At 64.4% G+C, this 15004-nt stretch overlaps 2 protein-coding genes across 3 annotated transcripts; both read right to left on the minus strand.

Moving 5' to 3' along the window:
• Positions 1-2: 2 nt before the first annotated feature.
• SELENOO (selenoprotein O) lies at positions 3-7443 on the minus strand. Its single transcript, XM_049771757.1, has 9 exons — positions 6997-7443; positions 4185-4388; positions 3603-3783; positions 3249-3379; positions 2491-2771; positions 906-1056; positions 601-789; positions 367-523; positions 3-284 (listed from the first exon to the last, which is right to left on the minus strand). Exons 1-9 carry the CDS (start codon positions 7434-7436, stop codon positions 162-164), a joined length of 1857 nt encoding a protein of 618 aa, XP_049627714.1. The 5' UTR covers positions 7437-7443; the 3' UTR covers positions 3-161.
• A 2227-nt stretch (positions 7444-9670) lies between these two features.
• Positions 9671-14319, minus strand: TRABD (TraB domain containing). 2 transcript variants are annotated; one of them, XM_049771623.1, is made up of 10 exons: positions 14200-14319; positions 12212-12367; positions 12025-12109; positions 11717-11883; positions 11485-11625; positions 11287-11397; positions 10927-11066; positions 10322-10494; positions 10119-10230; positions 9671-10009 (listed from the first exon to the last, which is right to left on the minus strand). In XM_049771623.1, the coding sequence occupies exons 1-10, from the start codon at positions 14296-14298 to the stop codon at positions 9832-9834; spliced, it is 1362 nt and encodes a 453-aa protein (XP_049627580.1). In that variant the 5' UTR covers positions 14299-14319; the 3' UTR covers positions 9671-9831. The 2 variants fall into 2 exon arrangements, with proteins under 2 accessions (XP_049627580.1, XP_049627579.1); XM_049771622.1 differs by lacking the exon at positions 14200-14319 and having other exon boundaries at positions 12212-13022.
• Positions 14320-15004: the final 685 nt, after the last annotated feature.

Below are 15004 nucleotides of genomic sequence, written 5' to 3' on the forward strand. Positions count from 1 at the left end.
GCCAGGATCTGAGGGTTTATTGGGGGGCACGTGCCGTGGGTTAGGGTCAGACAGAGGCGGGTCGATACGACTGGACGTCCCTGCCGTCATGGAGAGACACTGCAGCTCACACACCCTTGTCACGTTGCCGGGGCCTTGGCACCTTTGGGCTGCCAAGGCAGTTACGAAGATCACGTCACGCTGAGCTCGGCTGCCCAGGGCGGGGGTCTGCTGCAGGTGGGCGCAGCCACAGCTTCCCCCTCGGTCTGGTACGGGGCTTCCAGCAGCTCCAGCACCCTGCGGACCTGTGGGAGAACAGGGTGGGGGTCGGTGTTGGCCTAACCCCGTACCCCAGGACCTCCCCCAGGGCAGGAGGGCAGCACTTGCCTCGGAGAAGTCACCCTTCTCGGCGGCCTCGATGGCGTTCTGGGCCACGTAGTTGCGAAGCACGAAGGTGGGGTTGCTGGCACACATGACACGCCTGCGCTCCATCTGCCAGGCATCGTCGTCACCAGCGCCAGCCCTGTCCCTGTCCAGCCGGGCTCTGCAATCACACAAGCCCCACACTGCAGCTCCAGCCCTGTGCTCACTACTCGCCCAGCCGGGGTGCCCAGTGCTCACCTGTACTCGCCCAGCCAGCGGGTCCAGTGCTCCCTGTTGCCACTCAGCAGCTGGGCCGGGCTGAGCTCCTCCAGCTTGGACTGCTGCTCCATGCGCTCCAGCTCCTTGGCGAGGCTCTCCCGGGTGCTGCCGATGAGTGCCAGCAGTGGCGGGTTTGACTGCGCCAGTGCCAGCATCATGGAGAGCTGCCTGCAGACGCAGGGGTGGGGGTGACCATGGTGCCGTTCCCGCTGGCACTGGTCATGACCACAGCGGGGCCCTCCCCGGTGTGCTCTGTGCGGCTCTAGTGACAGGCTGCTACCCACCGGGGGTCCATCCGCGGCCGGAAGGCCATTCTCAGCTCTTCCAGGGTGGCACACTGTGTGGCCAGCTCAGCCAGGAACTGCTCTAGGTCTGGAGACTCGGGGTCCATGGGGAAGGAGCGCAGCAGGGTGAAGGTATTGGTGAAGTCGGCACCTGCAGTGGATGGAGGCCAGTGGATGAGTGGGCGGGAGATGCCCTCGGACGTCGGGTCTCACCACGGCCCCCAAACACGTGTGCAGAGAAAGGAGCAGCCAAAGGTTAGGGCAGGAAGAGCTGGGCTGCCTCCAGCCCTCCTCGGCAGCTCCCAAAGCAGGTCCTGAACAACCAGAGGGCAGACCCTGCAAGGTTAGCTGTGCGGCTAGCGAAGAGGCACCTGGGACGCGTCTGGGGCTTCCAAAAGGCTGTGTATAGCTTGGTTCACAGGAGGCCCCGGTCTGAACCCAGGAGTACAGCCCCAAGAACAGTAGGAGAACCCTGATGGGTGCAAACAGGAGCCAACGCACAGCTGTAGGGCATTTGCCTTGCACTCAGTCAATCCGGGATGGACCCGGGTTTGATTCCCGACATCTCATAGGATTCCCTGAACCCGTCAGGTGCGATTTCAGAGCGCACAGCCAGCAGTAACATTTCATAAGCACCATTAGGTGTGGCCCCCCAAAACCTAAGAGCCGCAGGGCCCCACAGGGATTGTCTTCGCCAAAAGACACATTTTTTTTTTGTTTTGGCCACACCCGGTAATGCTCAGGGGTTGCTCCTGGCTTGGGGGACCATATGGGACGTCGGGGGATTGAACCGCAGTCCGTCCAAGGCTAGCGCAGGCAAGGCAGGCACCTTACCTCTAGCGCCACCGCCCAGCCCCCAAAAGACACATTTTAACAGAAGAAAAAAAAAAAAAAAGCCCCTGAGTGATCTGTCCTCAGGAACAGAAGATGCCTGCAAGGCCAAACCTGGTGCTTCTGTTCCCAGCACCAGCCAAGCATCCCCACCACCAAATCTGGACCTTATACTGCAATGGTATGAAGGCAGAAATCACAACTTTTCGGAAAACAGGACAGCAGATGGGAAAGTCACACAGAGAAGCTCAAAGGTCCCAAAGACATCACAGGAGTCGGCCCTTGGTCTACAAGGGCGGCAGGAATGAACCGAGCCACAAGCGGCGCCACCTACCGCGGGAATGAGGAAGCACAGCTCAGTAAGAGCACCTCAGGTCAGCTCAAGCGGGACAAGCGCAGAGAAAAGCTCAGACAGACAGCTGCAGTCCAGGGACAGTGAGGCCAGGAAGGTCCCCAAAGGCCCTGAGCACACGGTGCAGTTGCACCAGCAGGCCAGGAAACAAGGTCCTAGAAAGAGTTTGACCAAAGCTGAGCAGAGGGGCCAGAGACAGCACAGGAGGGCATTGATCACAGCCAGCCTAGATTTGATCCCCAGCACCACACAGGGTCCCCTGAGCACTGCTGAGTGTGGCCCCAAGCAGACAAAGCCCAAGGAAGGAGACACAACGTGTAGAATCTTGTGGGGACCCTGCAAGATCCTGGGCATAGTTGCTCCCATGGTTGCAGGCAGAGGTGGCAGAAGTTGGGTCCTCACCGGTCAGGTGCATGGTCTCCAGGAGCCCGGCCACCAGCTTGTCGTCGCCTTCCTCCTCCACATGCACAAGGCCCAGCTTGCGGCGCATCTTCTGCAGATAATGTCTGTGGAACTCGGCATCGAAGTCCTCTGCCAGGCTGGCCTCAGCCAGCTCTAGGGGCAGCTCGGGCTCCAGGGCCTCCGCCAGCTTCTGCAGGTTCCAGCGGCAGACCTCAGGCTGCTTGGCGTAAGCATAGCGCCCTCCACTGTCTGAGGCGTTGCACACATGGTCGGGGTCATACCTACAGGCAAGCAAGAGCCACAGTCACTGGCCCAGTCAGGCTGGGAGTCACGCCTGTAGTGCTGAGACGGCCCGTCTACAGCCCGTCTGGGTGGCTTCGCAGAGGCGCCTGAAGCCCGGTTTCTGGGGCCTTATCCAGCTAAGCTGGTGCTGGGGACCACCAGGACACTGCTCTGATGAGCTGGAACTATACCTCCAGGGCCAGGGCCATGAAATGGCAGCGATGTACCTGCCCTGCACACACCTGTCCTCATCACCACTTGGTCTCCCAAGTGTATGTGGCTATGAACCACAAAAAGGTACTTCCTTCCTGCACCCTTCGGGCCCTCATGATGCACCGAGAAAATGTTCTTGTTTAGTATTTTAACTGCACCCGGCTGACTCAGGGCAGACTCCTGGCAGGCTCAGGAGGACCATATGGGAGCTGGAGATTGAATCAGGATCAGCTGCATGCCTGAGGCCAGGCAGGGCCACTCACCGGTCCATGAAGCCGAAGGGCCCATAGTCGATGGTGAGTCCCACGATGCTCATGTTGTCCGTGTTGAGGACACCATGGCAGAAACCCACACACTGCCATTCAGCCACCAGGCGGGCTGTACGCCGGCTCACCTGCAACACAGACACGGGCTGCCACCAGCTGGGCCTTTTTGGGCTCTGCCCCAGCTCTGGTGCCCAGTTGGCGCTGCAGGGCCTCAGGATAACATGTGGGGCCAGGTTGTGGTGACTCCCCACTAGGCATGGCCAGGAGGGTCAGGAGGGGCCTCTGCCCAGGCTGGCCAGAGTGGCAGGAGCTGGAGCCCAGGGTGGACATGGCACACGAGGCAGGCCCTACCTCCCGGAAGAAGGCCAGGTTCCTCTGCACAGGGCTCTCCGCGTGTGCGGCCTGAATCTCAGGGTAGAAGGTGCCGATAACGTAGTCCAGCATCTGAACACGGATGTCGTTCCGCCCCACGCTGGGGCCTGCACGCCCTGTCTGCTCGTCCGTGGGCTTGAAAATCTCAAAGGAGCCGAACCTGCGGGCAAGAAGACGGGGTTCTGGCAGGCTAAGGAGGGCTACTGCGTGCAAACAGAACCAAGGAAACAGCTGGTCGCTCTCACAAACTGCCTACTTCACCTGGCAAAGCTGCAAGCAGCAGAGCATGATGGTGGCAGCGGCACCGCTAAGGTGCAGGGGGCTCAGAGTATGGCGACAGTCCGGCAAAGGGGATGCCCTGGCACCTGACAGCTTTCCCTACCCTGTAGGCCGTTCCGAAGCTGGACAATTGCCATCAAGGTGACCGTGCCATAGCCCTCTGCCTCCACCGTCTCATACCCACAGGCATGCTCCACTACCTCCCGTCCCTCCATGCCTAACGTCTGCCCCAGGGACCAGACAGCAGGGAGCAGCAGACATGATACACCGGGCCCCAGTTACCTCAGGAAGGTGGGGGCGATACGCAGCACAACTGTGCACTTCTCATGCTTGGGGTTCCCGTCGTAGAAGATGTCCCGCACAACCGAGGACTCGGAGGTGACACAGGCGCCCGCCCGCGTGGTGGGGATGCCCAAGTGGAACATGGCCTCGCTGCACAGGAACTCACGGATACTTGATCGCAGCACCTTGCGCCCGTCGGCCTGTCTGGAAGCAGATATAGGGTCACTGGGCTGTGTTCAGGGTCCCGGCCCTGCAGAAGCACCACCAAGGCTACCCTGAGCCACATGCTCAGCTGGACGCAGCCACGTCCTTATGGCACAGCTCTCAGCCTGTGACCACCCTGGCATGGCACTGACTGCTGCGCACCAGAGCCTGGGATTTAGACAGGCAGGAAGGGCAGCCTTCATGTCGCCCAGAACCAGCCAGAACCAGTCTCGTCTCCGGGACATTGGGGACTCCCAAACCAGCCTGTTGTGGCTTTTATGGACAGTGTCACAGCAATTGGAGACCCCCTTGCTGGCTGAACTCCACAATTCCAGAAGGATCCTGGGTTGGCCTCAACCATGTTTGAATCAGGGAAAGCCGTGGGGAGTGTAAATGGGTCCCCTGTGCAGACACAAATGCTCCCTTCCAAGGGGTACTCGTGACAGCGTGTGGAGCCCCATGGGTGGAGGGGCGTGTAGGACCTTGTCCTCCCGATGAAAAGATATGAAGCAGTTTCCTTGAACTTCTGTCCCATCAGACTCTCGTGTCCAGGAGCATCTCCTTCCCATATTCCCTTGGTCTCAATGGGAAATGTCTCCTTAGGTACATCCTGCTTGTGCCACTCAGCATGTCATTAGAACCTGCCCAGGGCCCTCTGGCCATACCCCATCTGTGGGACAAGATGTCAGCAGCACCACAGCCGGGGGACAGTCATCAGTGGTCAGAGGTGGCTCAGGGAAGGTGCTGGCCTTGCACAGAGTCCTCCAAGGGCCACTAGGAGTGGCCCTAATGTTCGGCCCATCAAGCATTCAGGATCAATCCCAGTCTTCTGGGGTCCAGGGTAAGTTTGCTGCAGTCACTGAGAATGAAGTCTGAAGCTCTGGGGGCTGCTCCAAGTGGGTGCAAGAGATGAGCCGGTGGGCACCGAGCGGCCATGTACGGGGCCTCAAGGATTGACCTGCCCGCCCCATCTGCTTCCCCACTGTGCCTGGGTAGCTGATGTTCCCAGAGCTACCACCACTTGCTCCAACCACAGCAGAGGAAAGTCCATTGTCCAGTGCAGCCTGTGCCGACCTCCGGGCCCCACGGATGGCTGACAGGGCTGTGTGCCAGGCCGGGCCGTGTGCTGCTCGCCCTCTGTGCACACAAACTGTCCCTTCACCGTGCAGGGTAGAGCAGGGCAGAACTCCAAGCAGGCGGGTCTCTGTGGGAGCCTGGACCTTTATCTGGCCGCCCCAGTGACTGGCAGCGGCTTCTGCTTTTTATCAAAGCTGCTCAGCCCTCCAGTGCCCGCCAAGTCCTCACTGGTGGCAGCCCCACCTGGCCAGGGCTTTTAGAATCCCAGGTCCAAAGGGCTCTCTGGTGGCAGTGCTGAAGCAGATGTCAGTTCAAGGTCACCACCGCCCAGCTGTGCCACTCCGGCAGCTGCGACGCATCTCCAGGCTCCTCACACTTTTGCTGTGCGGTCGTGGCATCAGTGGTGGTGGTGGGGCGCAGCACACTCTGTTCTGGCAGGTTCTATACATCTCGCTCAGTGTCTAGAGCAGGGCTCCTCTGAGATGCGTGGACACCGGGACAGCCTAGGTCTGCCATGTGCACGACCCCAGGCTCTGCTCTGTGCTCGTCAGACAGGGCCACCACCGCAAGCTTCCTCGGAGACATGCAGACATCACACACATACCTGCATGAACCTTGGAAGAAGGCTACACCTTGTTGGAAACTGACAAAACAACACAGCTCTTGAGGGGGTCCAGGACACGGCCAGAGAGGAAGCTCTGGTGAGGGCCTTTAGAAAAGTCCTCTGAGGGGCCAGAGTGATAGCCCAGTGGTAGGACATTTGCCTTGCACGCAGTTGTGAATGAGTTCTGAGTGCAGAGCCAGGAGTAACCCCTGAGCACCACCAGGCATGGCCCCAAAACAAACAAATAAACAAAAGTCCTCTGGGACAGTGGGCAGAAAGGCTGCATGTGGGAACCACGGAAGCCCCCAAACACTGTCGGGGAGAGAGACAAGCTCATCTTCTCTCCTGCTGCCTGGCACAGCAGAGAAGAGCAGAGCGGTGTGCAGAGAGGCAGGCTGAGTGCAGTATCTGTCTCTGTCGGCTGCCCGTGGCCACCCTGGGTGAGCAACTGGCCAGGAGGAGCCAGCCCAGGCTCCTGTGGTCTTTAACCCCAGAACCGGTAGGTCAGGCAGGTCAGTGAGCTCCCGTCAGCTCAGGTTCCCTTTCCTCAGCGGGAGGCCCTGCAGGTGGCAGACTTGCAGCTGCTGCATGGGGAAAGGCTGAGGCCGGAACCTGAACCTCGGGCTCCCAGCCCTGGCAGGGCAGAGGGTCAGCAGCAGGCCCACTGTGGCCCAGCGCCTGCACAGTCCCTCGGGCAGAAGCTGAGTGTTTCTGTTTGTTCTGGCAGTCAGTGCTCAGGGCTCGTTCCAGGCCGGCTGGGAGGGAGCAGGGCGAGTGCCGGCTCCTCTGGACCGTCGCTAAGCCCCTCTGACTGGCAGTGGAAGACGCTCCAGCTCCTGGTGGGGGTCTCCCACGTCTCGGGGCGCCTAGACCCGGCCGCCCTTGCCCTTGCCCTCGCCTTTGCTTTTCCCGGGGGCGCCCGCGCACCTGGAGAAGGGCGTGGGCCCGGCGCCCTTGAGCTGCAGCTCCCAGCGCGCGCCGCCGTCCGCTAACACCTCGCCCAGGTAGAGGGCGGCGCCGTCGCCCAGCTGCCCGGCGAAGAGGCCGAACTGGTGGCCGCAGTAGCAGTGCGCGGCGGGCTCGGCGCCCGGCAGCAGCGCGTTGCCGCCGAAGAAGCGCGCGGCCTCGGCCTCGGCCCCGGCGGGCGGCGGCCCCAGCCCCAGCAGCGCCAGCGCCGGCCCGGACAGCGCCACGACGCGCGGCTGGCGCAGGGGCTCGGGGCGCGCGCGGCTGAAGCAGGCCCCGGCCACGGCGCGCGGAGCCCGGCAGGCGCCCTCGGGGCCCGGCGGCGGCGTCTCCACGGGCAGCGCGCGCAGGGCGCGGTTGTCGAAGCGCAGCCCCGCCAGCCAGCGCGGCGCCGGCTCCATGGCGGGGCCCGGGCACGACGAGGAGGTGGAGGTGGAGGGCGACGACGAGGGCGACGACGAGGGCGACGACGAGGACGAGGACGAGGACGAGGCCCGGGACCAGGCCGGGGTCCGGCGGGGAGCTGCGCGGCCGAGCGCGGGGCGCACCACCCGGAGGACCCGGAGCCGGAGCGCGGCCATGGGCAGCGCCGCCTGCCGGAAGTCGCGCTGCCCCGCCGGAAGCCCCGCCCCGAGCGCGCCCGGCGGCCAATCGGAGGCCGGCTCGGCCCGCGACGGCGGCTGCGCGGGACCCGCCCTCGAGGCCCGGCCGCCGATTGGCCGAGCCGGCCCCGCCCGCCCGCGAGACCCGGGCGCTGATTGGCTGCCGCTTTGTTTTTGTTCCGGGCCGGGTCCCCGCCCGACCCCGCCGCTGCCCCAACTGTTCGCGGAAGGCGGGTGCTCGGCCTGTTGACGGCCGGCCGGAGCACCGGGCACCGAAATGCCCGCGGCCCGGAGTCGACCGCGCCTCTTCTTGACCGTGTGATTCGGGGCCGGGGGAGGCCCCAGCCGGTGCCCAGGGACCTCTGACTCGGTGCCCGCGAGCTGCCTGTGTGTAGGGCCCATCGAGAGCTCCGGTCGAGAGGCACCGCCGAGCCTGGCGCCAGACAGACAGGGGAGCTGGGCCCTGCGGGGCTCCCCAGGCGCACACACACCCCCCACCTCCTTCCTGCGCCTCGTCGGGGACCTCTCCCCGATCCCATCACCCGGGCCCGCCCGCCCTCTCCTGGCGAGCTCACCTGGACACCTCCCACCCAGCCCCCGGCCCTCGTGATGCGGGGCAGCTCAGCCCCGTGGGTGCCATGGAGCCTTTCCTGCACCACTGTGGCGTCCCTGCCGCCTGTCTGCTTCTGGGCAGACCCACCAGGCCTCCCTCAGCCTCCTTCCCTGCGTTTCTCTGCGGCCTTCACTGTGCAGTGTGAGAACCTAAGCCCCCAGTAGAGCCACTGTACAATATTTTTGCACTCTGTCACTTCCCCATAGGGAGAGGGTGTTTGCCCAAAGACAGAACCGCAAAAGGCATCCACCCTGTAAAGGGCAAGACTCTCCCTGTTCCGCTGAAATAGAGGAACTAGGTGGGTTCGAATGTTCCACCAATCAAGGACCCCCCCCCCACACACACACAAAGCTGAGTCAGCAATAAGTTGAAACGTCAACCCTGACTAGGATGTGATTCCTGTTCAAGAGGATGAAATACTTCCATTGTTGTATTAACCAGTGAAATACTTGAGTTGTTGAGGCCTGTGAACTCTATATAAACTGCACGCAGACTTAACTCGGGGTCCTTGTCAACACTCCCTTGGTTGGATCTCGATCAGTCGAATAAATTCCCTTTTGCACCTTGCATGATCAGAGGTGACCTCGGACTCTCAGTGCTTACTTGAGTGTCAACTCGAACCCTAACATCAGGATGGCCAGGCTCCCAAGCTCCAGAGACCCCGTCTGGCACCCACCCAGGCCTGAGGGGCTCCTCTTCCTCATCGAGTCCCCCACCCTCACCTCCACATGGCACAAAACAGCACTTCCAAAACTAGATTTTATTTCAGTTTCTAAGGACCAGACAGACGTGGGACTGACAGGAGAGACAAGCCCCCAGCTGGCGGCTGCCAGGCCAGGTGGAAATTTGGTTTCAACACTAAATCAACACAATCAAACATGTCCTGGGACAGGCGGGCTGCAGAGACGGCAGAGACGACGTGACGTGCGCCTGAGCACCGCGTGGGGACTAGGGCCATGCGGGAACCCCCAGGTGGGGGCACCACTGTCCTGTGCCCAGCCCTGGAGAGGGCGGGGATGTTGCTGGAGGCCCAGGCCTGAGGCCAGTCTGCCCCTAAACCGACCAGGTGGCCCTGCCTACGTGCTGCCCTCCAAGTACAGAGACCCTCGGAACGAGGCTGCTGCTTTGTCCCCCAACCAGATTTAAGGCTAAGAGTTCCTGACACCTGCTTCAGTCTGTTTGATTCTTAAATTTACCTGAGTATAAAAACCTCAAATGTTCCCCAAAGTCAAATCGCCTCTGCAGGCAGAACTGGAGCTCTGGAGCCAGGTGCAGGGCCCTTGGGACAGGGGTCACTTGAGCGGCCAGGTGCAAAGGCACAGTGAGGTAGGGAAGCAGCTGTGCTGCCTGCCCGCCCTGCCCGCTGGTCCTGCCGCTGGCCAGCCCTGTCTGCCGGGAAGGGCTGCTGGTAAGCCTGAGCTCAGAGCAGTTAAATAATTCTTTATTGGGGCAGGGTGGGAAGGGCAGGCAAGGCTGGGCCTGGACCCCCACAGGGGGTGAAACCCAGGAGCCCTAGGGAGGGCCAGGCCCGTCCCCCTCAGCTGTGGCCTGGAAGTTGGCGCGGTGGCTCCCTGGTCCCGCCTACTTGTGCAGCCGGGCCTCGGACATCCTCAGCAGGCAGTACTGGGTGGCGGGCAGTGACAGCAGCAGGCTGGCGGCACGGCGCCCGGTCCAGTACAGGCCGTAGGCCAGTAGGCCCATGATGGTGGCCTTCGCGGCCAGGCGTGACACTCTGCCAGAGACGGACGGTGGGGGCACGCTGCGGGAGGGACGAATGCTGGGTCTGGCTCCTGGCTTGGGGTGCGGCTTCCCCGCCCCCCCCCCCCCCCGCAGGCCGGGGCCCCCCTCCCCCCGGCTCTCGCACTTACGTCATGATCTCTTGGATGTTGAGGTCGGTGGTCCAGTTCTTCTCGATGCCCGGCACGTGGCCCATCCCCACGACGCCCACCACCACGGAGGGGACACACTTCCTGGGCTCGGCTGTGGGAGTGGGCAGCGGAGTCAGCGCCTGCCACCCGTCAGGCAGGTGTGTCCCCGGGGCAACTCTCAGTGGACCCCCAACCCTGCTCACCTTCTGAGGCACGCGGCAGCTCGAGGCGCTGGGCTGCCTGCCGCAGCATATAGGTCAGGTAGACGTCGCGCTCAGACACGATGGTGCGGTGCAGGTCGGGGAACTCGCCGATCATCTCGGCCATCATCTGCTCCAGCAGGTCCTTCTGCTTGCAGCGCTCCACGTCGTCCTTGCTGGGGGTGAAGGCAGAGGGGTTCGAAGCCAGGATCGGGCTGGGCACAGGGGGTGGGGCAGGGGTGTGGCCTGGAGAAGATGGGAGTGACCTGACAGATAGGGGGCGTCCTGGAGTGAGCCTGGGTTTGCAGGAGGGTAGGGACTTTGGAGAGGGTATGGCTGGGGTGAGATGGGTGTGGCTCACCGGGTAGGGCCTTGGAGTGGGCGTGGCCTGGCCAAGTGGGCAAGGCCTTGAGATGAGTAGCCTAATGGGCATGGCCTGGTGAACACGGGGCCTAAGGATGTGGTGTGGCAGGTAAGGCATCTGGGCACGGCCAGGTGGAGGGACATGGCCCTGGAATGGGGCGGGGCTGGTGGGAGTCAACTCCACCCACAGCAAGGGGCCAAGCCTTCCTCTCATTTGCTTTCCCTTGTGGGTCCCCGGGACCTACCTGATGGGGTCCGACAGGAAGCACAAGCCCCAGGCCAGCTTGACCTTCTGCCAGAAGGACAGCGCTGCGATGGCTCTCTTGAAGGTGACAGGGATGGGCCGGTCTCCCAGATGGAACTTGCAGAAAGGCACCTTGCTGGCCTGGGAGGGATGTGTGTGGGCGAGACACCTCAGCCACCCGAAGGGAAGGGGCACCTTAGGACTCAGCCCGCCCACCGCAGCAGCAATGCTCAGGGGACTCCATCAGGCGCTGGGGGACAGATCCTGGATCAGCCACGTGGAAGTCAAGTGTCCTCCCCGAGATGCCACGGCTCCAGTGCGCCCCATGCCTTGAAAGAGCCCTCCATGCTGCGCCCCTCACCTCCTTGAAGGCCTCCCTGAACTCGCCGCCGGGGGCCATGCCCAGCTGCTCCGTGATGTGCGCAGACACCTTCAGTAGCAGCATCTGCATGAGACCTGACATGACTCCGTTCTGCAGGTGGTGGGGAATCTCAGTTGAGGCGCTATGTCACCTGGCCTGCCCCAAGCCTGCCCCAGACCCTGCTCCGTGCACGCGCACCTGCCTCACGGCCTGCTGCAGCTTCTCCAGGCTGATCTCCTTGGCCTCCCGCAGCAGCGTGCGCTCGTCCATCTTCAGCATGGACACTCGGTACTGACACAGCTCCACCACCACCACATCGGGCTGCACGGCGCGGATGGTCTACAGATTCGAGGGGGAGAATGCCGCTCTTGCCATGGCCCCGCCTTGCGGTGCACACCCGCCCTCCCAGCACCCAGGCTCCCCACCTCACCCTCACAACGTCCTTTTTGCTATCGTCGCTGAAGTGGGCCGTGCCCACCACATACACCCGGCTTCCGTCCTCGGCCACCAGCTGGGTCACTGTGCGGGGCAGCCGGGGCTGCTCCCGCCGCCGTTTCATCTTCATCTCCAGGAGGAGGTTGAAGGCGTCCACGTCAGCTGTGAAGGCAGCAGAAAAGGCTGCAGGGGCCCAGCGGCAGAGACCACTGACCCCCCCACCAGCTCAGCAGATGTCTGGGTCCCCCAGCCCCCCAGGCTCCAACTCCTCCAGTCCCGCTCTCTTGGGCCCCACCCACGTACAGATATTCTGGGCATCTCCTCCAGGCAGGGCCCGAGGGACCACCTCTGAAGGCGCGGCTGCTGTCCCCGCCGGCTCCAGGTCAGCCTGCACAGGAGACAGAGGCTGAACCCCGCAGGTCTCCCCACTGAACCCAGCCAAGCGACTCACCCAGGGAAGGTGCAAGACCAACTTAGCCCCCACACTGACCTCTCGAGGCGGCTGCTCCTCTGGCCGCTCAGGCCTGTCCATGGCCAGGTTAGTCCCGGTACCGGCACCACGGACAGAGGCTGCAGATAGGGCAGAGCCCACAAGGCTCTCTGGCACGGGGCTCAGGGAAGAGTCGGGGGCAGCCCTGGGCAGCACCTGGGAACAAAAGGCAGGCACATTTGTGAACTTCTGGGCCCCAAACGGGGCATGAGTGGCACACGACACTCCTACGCAACAGTACAGCTGGCAGGGCGTTTGCCTGGGTTTGATCACTGGCATCCCAGAGGGTCACCTGAACCTGCCAGGAGTGATCCCTGAGTGCAGAGCAAGGAGCAAGCCTTGAGCACTGCCGGGTGTAGTCCAACAACCCAAAGAAAGGAGGAAGTCATGGAGGGGAGGTGAGTCTGGTGAACCCCGGAGAACGCCCACAGCCTCGAGCAGGGATGACTGTGGCTGGCACAGTGTAAGGCTAAGAGGGTGCCAGGCAGGCACAGGTGTGTGTCCCAGGTCACATGTCTTACTGTCTTACTCAGGTACCTGGGAAGGGGGCCAAGAGCCTAGGGGTGAGGGGGAATACTGAGCTGAGAGCCGGAGACGCCTCCCCCAGCAAACTCAGGAGTTCATACCTGGAGGCTGAGAACTCAGGAAGAAAAGGCGGGACTGCAGGGCCTAGGAGAGGGGACATGGGGGCAGGTGCTCGCCTCGGACACAGCCGACCTGGGTTCCATCCCCGGCCGGCACTGAGGGCTGTCTGTGGAGTGATCCCTGGGCACTACCAGCTGTAGGCCTCCTCCGTCCCCCAAAACCAAACCCAAACGAGCCACAGGGCTCAGGGCACCTTCTGTTGAGCACAGGCCCACACCTGGCCACAGTGCAGGCCGAGCAGGCACCTGAGTCCTGAGCCAGCTGGGACCGTTCTGCACTGGGGAGGGGCGGGAACGCCTTCCTCAGGCAGCAACAACAGGTCGGGCTACATCTTCTTCCACGTCTGTCTGTCCGTCCGTCCGTCCGTCCGTCTGTCGGCTGAGGGGCCACGAGCAACTGGCCTCACCTCACACGGGCAGTGCGCCGGACCCCGGGCCCTTGTCCCGGGAGCAGCGCCGCAGCCAGGAAGGAGACAGCAGCCACGAACACCAGAAAACCCTTCCGGCACGAGGACCTGAGGTGCCCAGCGCCGACGGGAAAACTGGGCCGGGGGCAGCCACGACCCTTCCTGGGGCGCTCACTGGCGATAACCGTCGGGGTGCAGGCTGGGCCCAACTTCCTGCTTCGGGGTAGGGAGCCTGGCAGGGGGGGGCAGGAAGTGGGCGCCCCTCCCACCCTGCCCTGCAGCGCAGCCCCACGCCTTAGGGTGCACTTCTTGGGGTAGGGGCCTTGGCGGGGTCCCTCCACAGAGCCAGGCCCGGCCTGTCCCCAAGCCTGTCCCGAGCCCCTGGGCAGAGCAGTGCCCAGGTGGCAGCAGGTCCCAGTAGGCACACGGCCTCCTAAGCCCCTGGCAGGCCCGGCCGGGCCTTCCCACGGCGGTGCCCGGCACCCCTGCCACCCGGCGTGGGGGGCCCCAGGCCCAGAAGTGTCACCTGCGGCTCCCACGAGTCCAGCTGGCACTGGCGGAGACGCGGCCAGGCCACCGGGCCGGAAGGCTCGTCAGCGCTGCGGGCCACTCGCTTCCGGCCAGGCCAGGCCAGGGAGGGCAGCGGCCAGGTGCGGCGGGGCGGGGGCGGGGATGGGGATGGGGCGGGCCCGCGGGCACCTGCAGCCCCGATCCGTCCCGCCCCGCAGCGGCCTCGCCTGCCCGGGGCCGGGCTGCGCCCCGCTCTGCGCCCGGACGTCCGCAGAGGCCACAGGGGAAGGGGCCGGCGGGCGGGCAGAGGGACGCCAGCCCCGCGGGGCGCCCGGGAAAGGCAGGCGCGGCCAGGGCATCCCGCAGGCCCACCGCCCACCCAACGGCCGCGGGACACACTCCTGGGGCGGCGCCCGGCCCCGCGCACCTGGACGGCGGCACCCCCGAGGCGGGTTCCGGCCGGGTCGCGTCTCCGGCGACGGCCCGCGCGGCCCGGCGGGCCGAGGTCCGGGGGCGCCCGCTCCATCCCTTCCCCGCCTCCGGCTTCGGCCGCGACGACGCTCCCGGGGAGGGAGGGGGCTGCAGGGTCGGTGTGCTGCGCTGCGCTGCGGTCCGGTCCGGTCCGGTCCGAGTCCCAGTCCCGCGCGCCGTCCCGAGGCGGGTCGAGCTGCTCAGCCGGCCTCCATGCGGCTGGAAGCCCCAGCGGACGGGACGGGACGGGACGGGACGGGGCGGGCCGGGCCGGGCCGGGCCTGCGGAGGGGCCGCGCGCCGCCGCGGTGCACGCCGGGAACTGTAGTTTCCAGGGCCCCCGGCCGGCCGCCACGGGCGCTCCGGGCCGGGGCTCCGGACTACACTTCCCAAGGATCCGTGCGCGAGCGACGGCAAACTACACTTCCCAGAAGGCCGTGCGCGAGGAGCCTCGCGCTCGCGGTGCTGGGGCGCGGACGACCGAGGCAGCGCCCCGGGCGGGCGCCAGTTCGATTCCCGGGCTGAGCCGGGTCCGTGACCCGGGTTAACGCCAACAGGCGGCGTCCGCGGGGCGGTTTTGCGTTTGTCAGACCCCAGAGGACTCGGGGTGTGTAGTGCACCCCTCGTTAGCTTCGGGAGGAGGAGGAGCAGGGGGATGATGGTCCGAGGGCTAACGGGGGAGGTGGGGCGGAATGGAGCCGCCCTGGGCACCGTCCTATCAGAGCAGCTGGTCGGTGGGTTCCAGGCCCTCCTGCCAGTGCA

This window comes from Suncus etruscus, chromosome 4 (genome assembly GCF_024139225.1).
Source record: "Suncus etruscus isolate mSunEtr1 chromosome 4, mSunEtr1.pri.cur, whole genome shotgun sequence".
NCBI classification, from domain to species: domain Eukaryota; kingdom Metazoa; phylum Chordata; class Mammalia; order Eulipotyphla; family Soricidae; genus Suncus; species Suncus etruscus.

Bases quoted from the DNA above. Each gene is read 5' to 3' on its own strand.
- TRABD (XM_049771622.1), bottom strand. From the start codon at position 12,490: ATGCCAGTGATCAAACCCAGGCAAACGCCCTGCCAGCTGTACTGTTGC. The intron at 11,884-12,024 runs GTACGTGGGTGG...CTGCCTTCACAG, and splicing joins AGGAGATGCCCAGAATATCT to CTGACGTGGACGCCTTCAAC. The intron at 10,231-10,321 runs GTGAGCAGGGTT...CCACTCCCACAG, and splicing joins GCTGCCGCGTGCCTCAGAAG to CCGAGCCCAGGAAGTGTGTC.